At 38.9% G+C, this 17,876-nt stretch overlaps 1 protein-coding gene across 1 annotated transcript; it reads right to left on the bottom strand.

The window, feature by feature from the left end:
• Positions 1-617: 617 nt before the first annotated feature.
• LOC131471295 (uncharacterized) lies at positions 618-12,727 on the bottom strand. The gene is made up of 14 exons (XM_058647793.1): positions 11,700-12,727; positions 11,459-11,562; positions 11,104-11,373; positions 10,830-10,959; positions 10,632-10,699; positions 10,183-10,413; positions 10,032-10,073; positions 9,796-9,915; positions 9,619-9,675; positions 9,489-9,530; positions 9,245-9,286; positions 8,965-9,027; positions 8,729-8,828; positions 618-755 (listed from the first exon to the last, which is right to left on the bottom strand). The coding sequence occupies exons 1-14, from the start codon at positions 11,830-11,832 to the stop codon at positions 745-747; spliced, it is 1,413 nt and encodes a 470-aa protein (XP_058503776.1). The 5' UTR covers positions 11,833-12,727; the 3' UTR covers positions 618-744.
• Between the last annotated feature and the right edge of the window lie 5,149 nt (positions 12,728-17,876).

Here is a 17,876-nt window from a genome sequence, read left to right as displayed (position 1 = left end):
CTTGTATCATACTCAAAATGAATGAAAACATGTAAAACACATGGTAGATGATGCTTGCTGAATATGATAACAAATCGTTCAACGGTGTTGACATAAGAACACTACACAGGATCCACTCTACTGAGTTGTTCGTCAGTGCAGTAACCTTTGTTCGCCACATGATGGAGGCATTTGCCTACAAATCTATCAAATCTAACATTTACAGTTTCTCATGCTGCTCTAATTGGGATTGTTGAAACTTGATATGTGAGACCTCAGACCCGTCCGGAACATGTATGTAAAGGAGTAATGTCAAAGTCAAATACACGGGGGGCCAAAATAAAAACACATGGTACAGGTGGAGGGTTAAATATTTATTAAAACTTGCAATTACTGTAAAATACCATATTTCTCTTGGTGACACTGAACACAGACTTTGTAACCAATTTAAATTGAATGTGATTCATGAATTCAGTCTTCAGTAGTGACAGACTATACAAAACTCATGTAAAATAATATAACATTCTTATGTTAATAGTATACATAATTGTGCCAATACAATAAAAACACACACATTAGGACAAGATTACAACTGCGGTCCTACATGAGATTTGGAAAAAACAAAACAGAGACAGTGAAAGGATTACAATATGACAAACTTTTATTAACAGTTGTTAATGTTGGTATTACATGTATTTATTTTTTGCTATTTCCTCATGATATCATATAAATGCAAATTCAAATAAATTCATAACAATCACAACTTCATATGGAACCTGCAGCCCAAGACACATAATTTAACATAATGACAATATTAATACAACACAACATCATCACATCACATACAACAAATACAACAGCACATTCATATAGAGCAATAACACATTACATACAACAAATACAACAGCAATTACATAATTAATAATTATAATTAATAATTAATTATTATATGGAGTAATACAACATTTGATAATACTACAAATAGCAATAGCAAATTCATATGGAGCTATAACACATTTTAGAATACAACAAATACAATAGCAACTTAATATGGAGCAATGACACATTTCACACATTTAAATTCACTATTTAGTAACAGATGTCCAGGAACAAATTAACCATCAGATACTAAAAAAACTACTCAAACATTAATTATTACAGTTGTCAGGTTGGATCAAGCAGCCACAATGTGGTGACATAAACTGCCATCACTTAAATAAACACAGGACTGCCTCATGATCACTAAAGTATGTAGGCAGCACTAGTGATTCTGCCCCATTATCTGCTTGTTTAATGTAAATGTGATCAATTAAAGTACCCTTCTCTGTTGTTGCTTCAGTTACAATTTGAACAAAACCTTTTTCTGTTAAAAGTGTACATGTTGATGATGATTTCAAAATATCATCATTAAAATCACCCATGACTGCAATGGTTTCATTTGGTGAATCTAGCCAATCAAGAAATGTGCCTAAATGTTCTTTAAATAAGGTCATGGGATAACACGGTGGTCGATATAACACTGCAATAACTAGCTGGTGTGAAGCAAATTTGGACACTATGCACTCCAAATTAAACGAAGGGACTTCTATTATCTCACATCCTGTGTTTGGTGTAATATAAACACCTACACCACCATGTTGTTGATCTTTTAATGCAACCAATCTGGGGTCATCACTACTGTAGCATGAACTGCGTGAACAACCATGAAAACTATAACCTTCAATGTTTACTGATTCAACAGAAGATGATGCAGCTAACCAAGTTTCAGTTACAGCAATACAGTTAAGCTGTAACTGCTGTGTACACAGCACCAAATCTGGCACATGTCGAGTCAAACCCTGCACATTCAGCAAATAAACACCAAACCTGCTTGCCCTCAATCGCTGCTTTGTCAAACTATCAACTAAGAACGGAGACATTGTCTGAATAGCATCATTAATGTCACCCCTACAATAAATCTTCTTCTCGTCAAACTGTTCAATGATCAAGCCTGACAAACTCCTGACTCGACTTAAAGCAACATATGCCTGTCCAGCTGCAAATATCTTCTCAAAACACACGACAACATCATCTACTGTGATGCCCTGAACTTTGTGGATTGTACACGCCCATGCTAATTTAAGTGGATATTGACGTCTCAGGCCGCCTTTTCTACAAGCTCTCTCCTCTTCTGGAGCAATAGCTGTAGAACCCACTAAATCAGCTACAACACTTGGTGACTGTCTCCTCCTCTCTGCACCTACATTCTCATCATCAAATTTCACATAAACCATTTTTGGAAACTTAACACCCTCTGATTGTACTATCCGTGTTACAACACCACATGCTCCATTCACCAGGCCATCACTCACATCAACATTTTGACACAACATCACACGTGCGCCCTCACCTAACAACAATCGCTCAGACAAATACGTATTTTTAGCTTTAGCATGATGGCCATCAATTAACTTTAGTTTTCCTGTTCTCCTATCGTTTTGAAAATCCTGAGCTTCAATAGTGACATAGTCAGGACACACAGCATACAACCTCTGAATATTGTGCTCATTTACTTGTTGATTTGTTGCATATATGTGTAAAGCTGAGCTGACTTCACCAGTTTCACAACATTTCCAAATCTCAACATCACTTTTTAACATCGGTGTCCCTTTTCTATGAATCCTAACCCTGTTTAACAACTTTGAAAACACACTGTCTGTCTGCCTGACTACTTCTGTCAACTGCACAACTGAAAACAAAGACCACAAGTCAATATTCAAATCCTCTACATACAGGGGTTTTCCTTTTACTGGAGGTAACTGGTAAAAATCTCCAACAGCAATGACACAAATGTTTCCAAATGGCTTGTTGCCACTTTGTTTCATTTGACGTAATCTACCGTGAACATATGCCAAAAGATTGGGATTTACCATTGAAATTTCATCTATAATCAAAATGTGCAGATCACTGAATTTAGCCCGAAGAGAATTAATTTTTTCCTCACCCAGTGGAGTGTACGGTAAGCGTACATCTACTCCAATACTGAATGTGTGGTGAATTGTTGCTGCATTCAGATTGTATGCAGCAATACCTGTTGGTGCAGTTATTAAAACACTCACATTGTCAGGATGACTGCACAATGGTGATAACAACCGAATGGACTCGTATTGAATAGCTTTGATTAAATGACTTTTACCAGTTCCAGCACCACCTGTGATAAAAACATGTAGAGGAGGTGGATTTTTCCCTGAGACCTTGTTTAAACACCACTGCCGAATCTGATAAAAAACATGCATCTGTGTATCATTTAAAGATCTAACCAACAACAAACCATCACTCCTACACATTACGTTATTCCTTTTCTCCAAATGTTGTACCTGCTCACGATCAACAGCTAAATCTGGAATATGATCCTGGTGTTCTGCCACTGCTTCCTGTCTCTCTGCCATTTCCTCCACAGCCTCTAAACGTTCCAACTCCTGTTCTGGACACAACTGACACCATGCATCTTCTGCAACACCATCTGCATCAATCCTATTCTGGATGTTTTCCAACATGTCTGCATCTACTTCAAACCTGTTCCTATTCACATCAACAACTAACTTTACTGTATGTACAGATCCATCACAAAACACAACATTACCATTGTCATAAAACTGTTGGAACGTTTCAAAACCCTCTGGTTTTAACTGATCATCAACACGATATGGCATGAACAACTGTAATCTACTCAAATGAAACAATTCTGGATTTTTTGTTTCAGAGAACCGAGCATAACGCACTACAGCAGGTTGTGTTCGGACTCTCTTTGTGACAAAACCACAATTGTTGCTCAACGCAATTTTAGTTTTGCAGTTTTCGTTTTTACTTATGACACGATACTCTGAAGCAAATGTTGTAATACACATGTCATTAAAAGTACTATCATTGGGCCTGTTCTTATATCTGTCAACTAAACTTGTCATCCACATCTCATCAGTGTTTATGTCATCTGTAGTTGCCCTTTGTTTTAACACATTTAAAGGTAAACTCAACTTAACTACATTTTCCCCTGTGGGAACAAACATGACCTTTCTAGAACACTCCTTCAGATGCATGTTAGTTAACCTATAAACTGCTTCCTGAGCACACACATCCCTGTTATGTAAATAAACACCGCCTAATTTTTTCAATGCCTCTTTAGCACTTACATTACCTTCCTTAGCTGCTTCCCTTTGGGCATTTGATAATAACAACCCCATTTCCTTTTCTGCTTTAGAAATGTATGAAATGATATACACAACACATGCATAGGCATCCACCACATACTGGATGTCCATGTTAGCATTCCAACATTTTAAAAGCTGCTCACTATACTGATTAACCCAAGCCTCTTTCACCTGCCTCTTTAACACTACTTTGGTACCTGTAGTTGTTCGATTGAATGCATCTTCAAATGCTTCCTGAGTTACATTTAAACTTTCAAACAACTGTTCCACTGTATCAAAGCTCTGATTTTCATCAGAGAGTGCTTTCTTAATTGCTTCCAAAATGTCATGAGCCCTTACTTTACGCGCCTTTCTTTCTTTAAAATCACTCTCTTTACAATTGAAACACACAGTCTCTGTTGAATCAGTTTTTTTACAACTACATTCTACTATCTCCTCATCTACTTTAAGACGACTAATAAATGTTTGTGCAGATGCTGGTCTTGGAAAATTGAAACGACAAACTGTGTTTTTCTTTTTACATGTTTTTGAGTGGCGCTTTGAATGCATCTGCACAGATGACACAATGTCCAATAATGTGTCATCATCAGAGGGTAGTTCACATGTAACATATTTGTCAATAAATTCAACTACCTCTTCATCTGTGTTTTTGTCAATTAAGGGGGCATTCTCGATCCAAAACAGGCAATGAACATGTGGAGACCCGCGCTGCTGAAATTCAACACGATAAAAATAGTCCTTGATTTTACCTATAGGGTTTGAGGGAGACATAAGGACCTCCCTCAAAAAACAATGCCATCGAAAATCAAACATTCTCGCCGCAGTTACAGGATTACGACGCAACAACTCGCATTTGTCTGCCCATTCTAACTCTTCGGCTGTCTGTTCTCTCCCTTCCTGTTTCAAAATACTACCGAGTAAGTTTGTCCAGCGCATGTCTGCTGCAGAAAATGAACAAAACCAAGTGGGTACACCAAGCTGACGCACACATGCAAGTAAATCACGCTGCGCTGCCTGCCAAAATGAAGGAGTGCCTCTAATAGGCTTAAGGAAACGATAACCATCATCAAACTCTAACAACTTCCTTAAAGACTCCTCATTATTCACCACATCTCTAACTCTTTTAGGAACATGACTTCCTTTGCCTTTCCTCAAAGCTATAGACACATTTGACACAACCTGCTCCAATTCTGACATGTACTGTGCGAAAAATATATACTCCACATTCTGAGCAAACCTGCCATCAGCATGGAGAATGCGGTTATTGAAATAGCGCGACAATGTCAACCGATGCTCTCTATTGTCATGAAACACAGAATGTCCCTGTGGAAACAACACTGGAAAACATTTAGCTTCATTCTCACGATTGGAAAGCAATTTCACAGGATTATTACCTTCTGCTGGAGCAACATTCAAAACACCCTCAAAATACTGATCAAGCGTTTCCTGACCAATATCTAAAGGCATAAGACAAGTGTCCTGAAACATACAGTGTTGCTGCCTGTCATGCAACAGCTCATCCTCAGCTTCATCCACCTCAGCAGGTGTTTCATCATTTTCTACACAACCATCCGTTTCCTGCAATGCACTGTCATTCTCTTGTTCCCGACAAAACTCATTCAGCCACTCTTCATTAAAATCTACATCTTTATAGTACATGTTATTCTGTTTCAAGTACAACAAAGCCTGCTGTACATGCATTGTGTCAACAAACTGATATTCATAATGTCCTTTGTAGGTTAACTTACGTTTCAGTTTAACACGCAACAATGACCCCTCCATATTGGAACGAGGAAGCAAATTGTTTGTTTCTACAATATTTGCTGGAACACATGTTACCGGTCCATGAACACCATTTTGTCCTCCTTTAGGCAATGCCAACACCTTCATAAAGGGAATATGCAATGCTATTAAATGTTGCTCTAAACTGTTCAAACAAGCCAATTCAGGAGGAACAGGATGAACACCTAAATTATTAACAACACACTCAGGAGGAATTTCCGTTCTATTAATCTTAGAATTACAAGCATAACAAATCCACAATTGTCCTATAGGCGAATCCAACAACTGACATGAACTTTCACAGTCCTCATTACATTTATGTAAATACTCCTCTGAAATACATTTCTCTGCAATTAGCGCCATGTCTGCACTCTTGTTATAATGACTTTTTTTACAGTTTAAAACCTGCTTTTTAAACAACAACCTTTGACAAACAGAACACACATAATTTGGTCCATCTTTCACTTTAGACAAAAAATGCTCCATCACAAAATCAAAATTTACTGCTTTGTCTTTCAATAGCTGTTTTTTCATTTTGTTCCCTGCTCTAACACTCTCCTGAAACTGTGGGTTGCTATGATACTTCCTTACACTAGTACTTTTTTTCTTCTGTCTGTAACTGACATTTAAACAGTACTTATTTTTGCTAATCTGCTTCATTTTCTCTCTATGGCTGACATCTTGTGTGTATTTCACTTTACTTAATTTTTTTATTTTATCTCTATGGCTGACATCTTGTGTGTATTTCACTTTACTTAATTTTTTCATTTTCTCTCTATGGCTGACATCTTGTGTGTATTTCACTTTACTTATTTTTTTCATTTTCTCTCTATGGCTGACATCTTGTGTGTATTTCACTTTACTTAATTTTTTAATTTCCTCTCTATGGCTGACATCTTGTGTGTATTTGACTTTACTTAATTTTTTCATTTTCTCTCTATGGCTGACATCTTGTGTGTATTTCACTTTATTGAATGCTTTAATTTTCTCTCTATGGATGACATCCTCCAGATACTTAATTTTAGACTGTTCCTGACGTTTCAACTTCTCTAACATATTTTCTCTATATTTAGTTTTATTTTTGAATAACTTTTGACTTGTCAAATGTTTAGAAAAACAATAGTTTACATTAGTACAAATTGTGGTTGTTGCCTGTGCCTCTACTTTACTGTGCTGTCTAAAATTGTAGCCTGTTGTAGCCTCACCTACTTTGCAGTAACCATAACAAAACTGTGACTGTGGCTGATGAACACAAACAACAGTCTCATAGTGGTTACCATTGACATTATCTAAGTACACTGCCTGACTGGAAAACTGCCTATTCTTACAACTATATTCAAGCCAGCGATCACCAATGTAAGTGAAAATGGAAACTCCTAAACAATCTGCTGCTGCTTGAATCTCAACCTCTGTCGCCCAACTGCCGACATAACGCATCCTTGACTTACTGACATAATCTGACACTGACGAGAACTCACGTCTCAAAATGCTCTCATAAGCTACAGCATTGTCTTCTAATTGTTTAACTACAGCTAATCTAATTTTCCTGTGATTCTTTTGTGAACCACAAACAGCTTGACTGACTGATCTAAAAAAACAGTTGCCATCACCAACTATTGTGTCCTTTTTGCACGGAGCCCCCAACACACCAACTATTGAAAACACATCGTCGACTTTCTCTGACTCAACATGTAATTTGTCACATAAAGTTCGAGCTACATCATTACGAACAGGGTTAAACACCAACTCCTTAACTGTAACCTCACTAACAAATGCTACATCTGAATCAACTGGGTCACTCCTTTTAAACCTCTTTGAGGTACGAGTAGGCACTGTAGTAGCCTTGCGCTTTGCACCAATCTTCCCTGAAGATGACTGGCTAGCACCACAATCTACTTTCACAGTGACACGAACACCAGCAATCTCAAACAACTTCTGTGTCCCTCTGAATCCTGCAGCAAAACAGCTAACATGCTGAATCAAGTGTTCAAGACTACTAAAATACACAACAACACTCTTTCCGTTGGGATGCACCATCCCATCTGCACTGCGTGCATGAGAGTCAACAACAGCAAACCGTTCCCCTTCCCTAATAATCCCACAAGTACGGGATAACAATGTGAAAAAGCATGTGTCATATTCCATACACATCTTTTCCAAACCGTCCTTGAGAGTTGTGCACACACCTGCATCAATAAACTCTCCCTCAACCACATTGACATCCCCAGTCACAAAGTCACCATACTCAAAATCATAACTATGGCCATCTTTATCTAACTGCTTTGGTAACTCTGGAATACACGGGATAGTGTGCCCACCACAAATCAAGTTATTGTCACGCAAAGATGTGTAAATCTTGTCACCACAAACAACAGCCTTGTCCAGATGTCTCGTTTGCCAAGAAAACACACTCTTGGTCTTATGCATTGCCATGGCAGCCAAACTTACTGCCATACACTGTACACCTCTATATTTAAAACGCTGATCCCCCTGATGAAAGGATCCCCTCACAGAACGCACCCCAAAACTTCGCGGCACAGTATCAAAGCACCCAAAAGAAATGGAACCCTCACTGTCTGTATCAGAGATCACTGTGACCTCATCTACACATGCCCCAACAGACCCTGAACCTTGGGCTAGTGGCAAAGTATCAGTCCACCCAAAAGAAATGGAACCCTCACTGTCTGTATCAGAGACCACTATGATCTCCTCTTCACCTGAACTAACAGACCCAGCATCAAACGTTACCGGCAAAGTATCAACATTAGCAGCGACCTTACTTTGGATGAGGTCTGGGGAGCTGTGCAGAGGGGGACAGTCTTCAATGGTCACAGGTGATGGTCCACTCATCACCTCCACAACATCTGCAGCTGCAACCTGCTACAAAACACACTGAATGTTAGACTCACCATGACTTCACAATAACTTCATCACTATGTTACAACTGCCACAATGTTTGAGCACTATCAACACTAACTAAATTCTTTATAAAATCATAATCTAAATAAAGACAAACCTGCTGAGAAGTACGCCTCTTCTTGAAGACAATGCGTCTGCGGGGACGCTCCACAGGGACCTCCTGATGAAAAAAAAACAATCAATCTTGTTACACATCGTAACACAGCTGTATCTGTACATTTATAACAGCCCGGACTTGTGATACTTTTCAGGGAATCAAATATTGGAAAATTCAACATTTGCATATGCAAGTCAATCTTGACCATAAACTACTTATATATACAGTGAAATTTGTTTAACAGAATACATTTATATACATTCACACAATCTGCCCTTACCTCCACAGCCTTGGGCACTCCAGGCCAATCCCCCACTTCCACCTTAGACAAAAACAAAAAAGAACACAGCAAACACATTAACTGTATGCCCTTCCACAATTTACTGCCCAACACCAGAAATAAAATGTAACACGCTCAACCAGCTGGTTCCCACAGCCCTTCCAACTTACAGTATGAATAAAATAACAAGGTGTTGCATAATCCATTCATAAAATTATACAACTTTCACACAATGTGCACTTACCGACACAGCCTTGGGAAGTTCAGGCCACTCCTCCACCTTCACCTTAGAAAAAAAAACAGCAAACAAATTACTTCCATGTTCTTACACAATTCACTGCCAAACACTAGAAAACAAATACAACGTCTCAAACCTTCTGTTTCCCACAGCTCTTCTTTGGAGCAAAAGGGCTCCTAGGACGCTTGACCCCCTAAAAGAATAATAACAAAATGCTTAAATTGCAACAACTTCAAATAATGACATCAGTCTTGACAGTTCATTTTTCCAAATTGAATCATTGGCTAATAAACACTCTTTGCATGCACATTACCGTTGGTCCCTTGGCAGAAGTACTGGGCTCCTTCTGATCAAGATTGCCCGGACGGACACTGTCCATCATCTCCAACATTGGTGGGCTGAACCACACAGGAGTGAGAGGGATGTAACAATCCTTGTGAGACAAAAAAGAAAGAATTTTAGTAACAACTTCCGTTGAGAAAACATACAGATAGATACATCAATCAATAAACATAGCTATCAAAAGGTGAATTAAAAAACAAAACATACCCTGAGCTGAACCTTCCCTCCCTTAGGGGGCGAGCTGCTCCCCTGTAATGAAAAATATAATTTTATACATGTACATTTTGACCATTTGTGCAGTGAATTGCATGGAAATGTTTCTGTTTCTCCTAAAACACAAAGTGTGCAACTCATTTACCGTCCTGCGTGGTTCAACCACCTTCCAATCCAATGGGTTGTGCAACGGACGTGGAGAGCGGGCCTCTCCAACCACAACCAACCTCGGAGCCAGACGAGGAGCAGGAGCAGGAACAGCTGGCAACATGCTACGCGACTCCTCCTGTGCAACAGCCATCGCTAGCTCCAGACTGGATTTGTCGCATAGCAATGTCACCAGCGTCCTCATCCCAGATCCATCACTCAGGTGCACCTGCAAAAAAATGAGATCAAACTCAAATTAACAACACTGTCAATACTGTTGCTAATCTGCAAAACAAACTTTGTCAGATCAACTTATTAATAATAATAATAATAATAATGATGATAATAATAATAACACATTTTATACAGTGCTTTAACAAACTCTGAAAAAAAACTAGTATATATGTAAAGGTAAGAAAGGACAATAAACAAATCATTTCCACTTACCCCATCCCAACTCCACAGGTCACGCTGGCTGAGAGGAAAAAACTCTGCAATAGAGTAGTACCTCACACCTAAACAAACAAATATAATGTTTGTTTAAATAAAATAAAATCTGTTTGCATCATATTAATTTAAAAACATTCTGAATGTGACAGAAATTATCTTTCTCCATATGCCATAAAAGCCAATGACACATGCAACTTGAATTAGACTGAACTAAATATTTTTGGGCCATACCCTTGCGTGCAGCCACACGGTGAAACTCCTGGCGAAAAAGTTCCTGCAAGTCCTGATCCACGTTCCGGCGCGGAGGGAAGTCCAGGACAAACAACTATAACAACACATAACATTATTTAAAAACAAGCAATATAATAATCACAAACATGCATTGAAATAAAAAGAAATTATCTACAACAGCCTATAAAGCCACATTCATTATGATTGGAAAGACGTGAACATATTAAAATAATCTTGCCTTCGGCCACCGAGACAAGGCACTGGTGAGAAGCTCCTCAAAGTCCACTGCAGCCTGATCCAATGTCCCCTTAGTCAAGTTGTTGCTGGGCGCAAGAACACAAACAAGGTCAGGTGTCCTGGGAAGGACTGCACTCACCATCTCAGTCCTCAGGTCCTTGGCGTCAGCGCCTGGCGTTGACATGAGACCAAAAGAAAGCTGCTTGTGCGAAATCTTCACATGGCCATCAACAATGGCGCGCAGGTGGGAATCACCGACAAAAAGAACAAACTATAACAATAGAAAAGATTTATTTAAGAACATTAATAACTACGCCTCACATAAATAATTATGTTTGTAAATTCAAAATCAATACCTTCTTGTCAGGTGACTCGGCTGGGATGATCATCTTGTGACTCCTGCCAGTCAGGGGTGAAACTGGCCAGGTGCTCACACGGTGGCGACGACCAGTACCACGACCTAGTTAAAAAGACAAAACATTAAAATAGAAGAACACATCACCCAAATACATTGTGCACGTTCAAAATACATTAAAGACACTGAGCATGACTGCATGCACTCTCCAAAGAATTTAAAGAAAACAGGTGAACACATACGTGAGGGACCACGTGTTGGTGGTGGGAAGCAAGTGGTGGAGACCAGAGGCGCAGATGCCACCACTGCTGCCAGGCGTTCCTCCATGCTCTTCTTGGTCGCGATGGAACGGTTGTGCTTCTTCAGGCGAGGCATCTTCACCTAACCTATAGAAATTCAAAAACTCACACAGAAACAGTAAAATATATACCAGAAATCAGTTGTATTAAATGAACGAAATAATTTAAACCAATTCCTGTTCCTCTGTAACTTTGTGACGTCCCTGGAAATTCAATCCACTGTAAAAAAAAAACAAAAAAAACACATACAATTGTAAAAAGCACAATTACAACATCACTCCCTTTACTCCCTTTTGTGAGATTCCCATACAAGCACTCAAACACACAGTTACAGACTGTTACACTTCCAGCATGTTGTTATTGTTCCTCATAATATGATCATAACTGTGTTGGATTACTATATCGACTGTACTTTAATAATAATTTATGGTTATAAAGCTTAGTATAAATATAGGACTTAATAACAATTACTTTTAACTGGCTACTGCCTAGGTGCAGTACCCAGAGTGAGTGTTTCCAGGGATTCCAAAATGTTTTTCTCATGCTGTAATAAGCCACTGTGTGTTTCAGAACGTTATGTGACTTGATTATCATTAGCTAGGTAACTCAGTATTGTTGTTTTACAAAGCAAATGTTACACATATCCAAACCTGTATTCAATCAGAAGCTCGTATTATAAGCTGTAAGGGGAGCAATATGAATAACAAACCAGCCTGATGTGCAGGTCAATTGCTAAGCTGTTAAGGTCCTAAAGCATAATTGGTCAAGGTAAAGGGAACAATGACAAAGCTGATGTGCTTTAATAATGTGCGAATGACGCAGCTTTGTCTATGAAGCATTGACTGTGATGCTAATAATTTGGTAACTCCCTGAACACATCATCCTCATTCAGTTCAACAAGCGGAACCTATCTCTACACACACCATTTAAAAGTAGACAAGCTTTGTCTACTTTTGAGGCAATTCCCAACACTTACCTGACCCCCCCCCCCCCCCCCCCCAAACACAGTCAGTACAGTTTTGCGAAATTCTCACACAAACAATCAAACAACCACAGTCCCACACTGTTTCACCTTGTACACGTTCTTATTGTTCCTAATAATATGATCATGAATCTGCTGGTTTACTGTACCAACTGTACTTACTAATTTACAGCCATAATATACTATTTTTAATAAACTTAGTATAAATTTAGGACTAAACAACAGTTACAGCCAGGGTGAGTGTTTTCACACATACTGGTGGTATACAGTAATATGTTGTTTTGATTTCTGGTCGTTGTTTTCACCCTGATCCACAAACACCACAGCACTGGCAGAACTTCATGTTTCCAGGACAACTAACCCGGAAAAAAAGCATGTGACATCATGATTACATGACCACCGATTGTCAAAATAAGTTTCAGACGTAATGCTACGCCTTAAATACAGATTGTCACCCACGAGATCATCGCTCGTGGGCTATAGAAAAGTCTACAGCTGTGGAATGGAATAACTAGTTCTTTTGGTGTGTGACTGTGGTGGACTCAAATGAAACTTGGGCATGATGGGTAACATCACTGCCCCTGCCCAAGGGCTATGCTCTATGCAGAGCATAAAATACATCCATGCGACACCGCAAAAATATTGTTCAAACATAAAAACTGAAACAAAAACCAACAAAAACACACATCCCACAAACTGTATTTGTGATACAAATAATGAGACTTATTGAAATTACTTCCGTCTGCTTTGAACCGTGTATAAAGACAAACTGCATCTAACATGTTAACCATTTGTACAGCCATGCTAGATGCAAACAAAGACAAGGCCACCAGAAAGCAAAAACAGTGATTACATTCTTTTAAATTAATCTGTTCATTGGCATCGTTCTCTCTGGCCATGTAAACAAAGAGCTATGTGAACTGATATGCCAACAGCACTTACCTAAAATTATCCGCTGGTTCTGCTGATGAAGTCCAGTACACACAAAGAAGAAAGACCTTTTAACCGTTGAAGAGACTTTGAAAAAGATGAAATTCGCTCAAGTGCAGTCCACTGAAAGCCAAGGCCAAGTAGAACCACGTGCTGTGTAGAAACTACACAACTGAAGGGCACTGTCCTAACAGAGCTGAGTTTTACCAGACAGACGTGGTAATAGACCAATCACAGACAAGTTAGGGGAAAAGAGGCGTGGTTTAAAATGCACCAATAAAAAAATGGTTATAAGAATTGAACACAAGTGTAAGTCATTTCCAGTCTGTAGCATTTATTGTCATGACTTTTTTTCCTCCAAATGTGAAAATAAGAAAATCATTTTCCAATTCCTTTACTTTAGCATGGTTTTCATTTGTGACCGGCCAAAACAAAACCAGCAACTACTTGATGATCAGACTCCTATGGTTATCTATAAAACAAAACAAACTATACTCATTCTCACTTCATTGCTTAATATTTGTATATTGTTTCCATTTCCAGATTGTCTACTTGATTATTGTATTATTTTATTTAATATTTTATTTCATTCCATCTCATTGCCTATTTACCTGTTTATTTATATCCTTATCTTATGCCTTGTTCCCACTGCTGTATAACTATTTTTCTTTGCATGGAGCATTTAGACGACAAAAAAAATTCACCCAAGGAAAATAAAGTGTTCTGATTATGATTGGCCCACAAAAATTTGGGGTTTTTTCATGCTGGACACTGTATTTAATAGTCCACTGTGCGTTTCGAAACGTTATGGCTAAATTATTATTAGCAAGCTCAGTATTGTTGTTTAAAAACAATGTTACACACATTGAAACTTGTGTTCAGTCAGAACACTGCATTACAACCTGTAACAGGAGCATGTGAGCATCCGCTGTTCATATGAATAACAAACCAACCTGATGTGCAGGGCGGCTCACAGGTAAAGGGAACAATGGCAAAGCTGATGTGCTTGAATAATGTGTGAAAAACACAGCTTTGTATAAAGCATTGACTGTGATGCTAATGATTCAGAAACTCTCTGAACACATCATCCTCAATCAGCTCATTCAACAACAGACTGAACCACCACACCAACAATGACACACTTTAATGTATTTTTTATGATATTAGAAATGTGTATCTATATTTTATCCTTCTAACTATGATTATACTACATTTCTTGTTTCCCATTTTTATGACAAATATACTCATGTTTTATTTCACTTTAGTTTTTTCTCTGAAAATACTCTGGGGTCTCTTCATAGAACCATTGGGATCCCAAGACCGTCAGGACGAACAAGGTTAGGTGAAGGGTGCCAATGGTGAGGGGTTAAGATTGTGTGTTGTAGGCGTTGGTGGCAGATATTGACGCCTTCAGAACAAAGGTAGGGGGATGACATCTTTGAAATAGTCAAATGTAACTCGCGTACAACGTGGACGCACGGGGACTCGTGGCCGTCAAGCTCGAACCCGTCAATTACCGCTTGCGGTACTAGTTAGGGTTCGAGCAACAAGGTTGCAAGAACCCTATTGAAACCGCAAGGATTATTCCGATTCTTCTTCTTCACCAAAGTAAATCGCGTTTTTGAGGCCCTGAACATGCCCCAAAACTCACCAATTTTTGCAACCGCATCAGACCTGGTGTAAATTTACATTTATTAGTGTTTCGGGGAATGTGCGTCAAAAAATGAAAGTGGGCGGGGCAAATAACTGCTCCACCCCCTAAAACGCGTGGGCCTGAGAAGCACGTTTTATGTACATGCACGAAACTTGGTACACGCGTTCCTTAGGTCGGGCCGGTCAAAAAAGTCAGCGTAGCCGAAGCTCTAAAACGAACAGGAAAGCCGCCATCTTGGATTGAAAGTTCATTTTTTGATGATTTTGGCCATATCGCACCATCGGTATTTGAACGAACTTGTCCTAGAGCTTTCATGGGATCACCTTTAAACTTGCTGAGGTCACTGTGGACAAGTTGAGGATCTAAAGTTACTGAAAACTTTTTAATAAGTATCATGGCGTACGAGAAAGGGGCCGGCAAAGTTGATGAAAATTTCAATTTTTCGCCACAGGCAACCAAACTCTTATAACTTTGCGATAGAAGGTCACATCCCAACCAAATTACCTAGGGTTGATGATGGACCATTGCTGAATAAGTCTGTGAAAAAAACGTACATTTTTAGCACAGCGCCTCCTTGTGGTAACAGAAAATACAAAAAATACACAATTTCGGTAATAACTTTTACATAGTTAATCGTATCAAACTCAAAATTTGTGAAAATGTTCAAAACACATGATAGATGATGCGTGCGTAATATGATAACAAATCGTCCAACGGTGTTGCCATGGCAACACTGCAAAGTCAGATATTTGTGACAAATAAACAAACTGCTACAACTTTGCGAATCCGAGTCCAATCTGAACCAAACTTGCTTGGATTGATGATAGTCCAGCCCTGAAGACGCCTATATGAAAATATTCACTTTCAAAAACAGCGCCCCCTGGTGACAGCAGACACTATGACGCCTGGTATTTGAATGAACTAGTCCTAGAGCTTTTGTGCGATCACCTTCAAACTTTGTGAGGTCACTGTGGACAAGTTGAGGATCTAAAGTTATTAAAAGTTTTTCAAAATGTCGCATGGTTTTCGAGATAGGGGGCGCCAAAGTTGGCGTTCATTCATATTTCTCACAACAAAAGGCAAAACTCTTACAACCCGTAAAACTTGTCCTCCTGAGGAGCACGTTGAATGTACATGCATGAAACTTGGTACTCACGCGTTCCTTAGGTCCAGACGGTCAAAAAAGTCAGCGTAACCGAAGCTCTAAAACGAATAGGAAAGCCGCCATCTTGGATTGAAAGTACATTTTTGGCAGATTTTGGCCATTTCGCACCAATGGTATGTGAACGCACTTGTCATAGAGCTTTAATGGGATCCCCTTCAAACTTTGTGAGGTCACTGTGGACAAGTTGAGGATCTAAAGATATTAAAAGTTTTTCAAAATGTCGCATGGTTTTTGAGATAGGGGGCGCCAAAGTTGGCGTTCATTCATATTCTTCACAACAAAAGGCAAAACTCTTATAACCCCTAACACTTGTCCTCCTGAGGAGCACGTTTAATGTACATGCACTAAACTTGGTACTCACGCGTTCCTTAGGTCGGGACGGTCAAAAAATTCAAAGCAGCCTAAGCTCTAAAACGAACAAGAAAGCCGCCATCTTGGATTGAAAGTACATTTTTAGCAGATTTTGGCCATTTCGTACCAATGGTATGTGAACGCACTTGTCATAGAGCTTTGATGGGATCACCTTCAAACTTTGTGAGGTCACTGTGGACAAGTTGAGGATCCAAAGGTATCAAAATCTTTTCATTAAGTATCACGACGAACAAGAAGAAGGGCGGCAAAGTTGGCGAAAATCACGATTCCTCGCAACACACAACAATTTCTTATAACTTTGCCATGGAAGGTCAGCTATTAACCAAACTAGTGACAATCGATGATGGGCCCTTGCTAAAGATGTCTATGCAAAAACTGTAAATTTTGAAAACATCGCCTCCTGGTGGTAACAGAAAATACAACACATGTCACAATTTCAATCACAATTTCGCATATAACTTTTACAGAATTTATTGTAGCAAACTCAAGATAGGTGAAAAAATTTAAAACACATGGTAGATGATGTGTGCATAATATGATAACAAATCCTTCAACGGTGTTGCCATGTCAACACTGCAAAGGTTTTACTCAAAACTCTTATAACTTTGCGATAGAAGGTCCTTTTCCAACCAAATGTGCTAGGGGTTCAAGATGGACCATGGCTGACGAAGTCTATGCAAAAACTGTACATTTTAAAAACAGCGCCTCCTGGTAGTAACAGAAAATACAACAAATTCACAATTCCCTTATAACTTTTACAGACTTCTTTGTATCATACTCAAAATTTATGAAAAAAAACAAAACACATTGTAGATGATGCGTGCCTAATATGAGAAGAAATCGTTTCACGGTGTTGCCATGGCAAAATGCAGTAGTTTGTTCATGCAATACCCTTTTTCGCCACATGATGGAGGCATTTGCCTACAAATCTGTCAAATCTAACATAAACAGTTTTTCAGTCTAATACAGGGGGGGGCCAAAAAAATAAAATGGTACAAGTGGAGGGCCGGGCTGGTT

Source organism: Solea solea, chromosome 13 (genome assembly GCF_958295425.1).
Source record: "Solea solea chromosome 13, fSolSol10.1, whole genome shotgun sequence".
In the NCBI taxonomy this organism is placed as follows: domain Eukaryota; kingdom Metazoa; phylum Chordata; class Actinopteri; order Pleuronectiformes; family Soleidae; genus Solea; species Solea solea.
The sequence above is the reverse complement of the archived record's forward strand: the minus strand, read 5'-3'. Positions and strand labels throughout refer to the sequence as shown.

Bases quoted from the DNA above. Each gene is read 5' to 3' on its own strand.
- LOC131471295 (XM_058647793.1), bottom strand. From the start codon at position 11,832: ATGCCTCGCCTGAAGAAGCACAACCGTTCCATCGCGACCAAGAAGAGC. The intron at 11,563-11,699 runs GTATGTGTTCAC...CTTTTTAACTAG, and splicing joins ACCAACACGTGGTCCCTCAC to GTCGTGGTACTGGTCGTCGC. The intron at 10,960-11,103 runs GCAAGATTATTT...GTGTTGTTATAG, and splicing joins CCTTGTCTCGGTGGCCGAAG to TTGTTTGTCCTGGACTTCCC.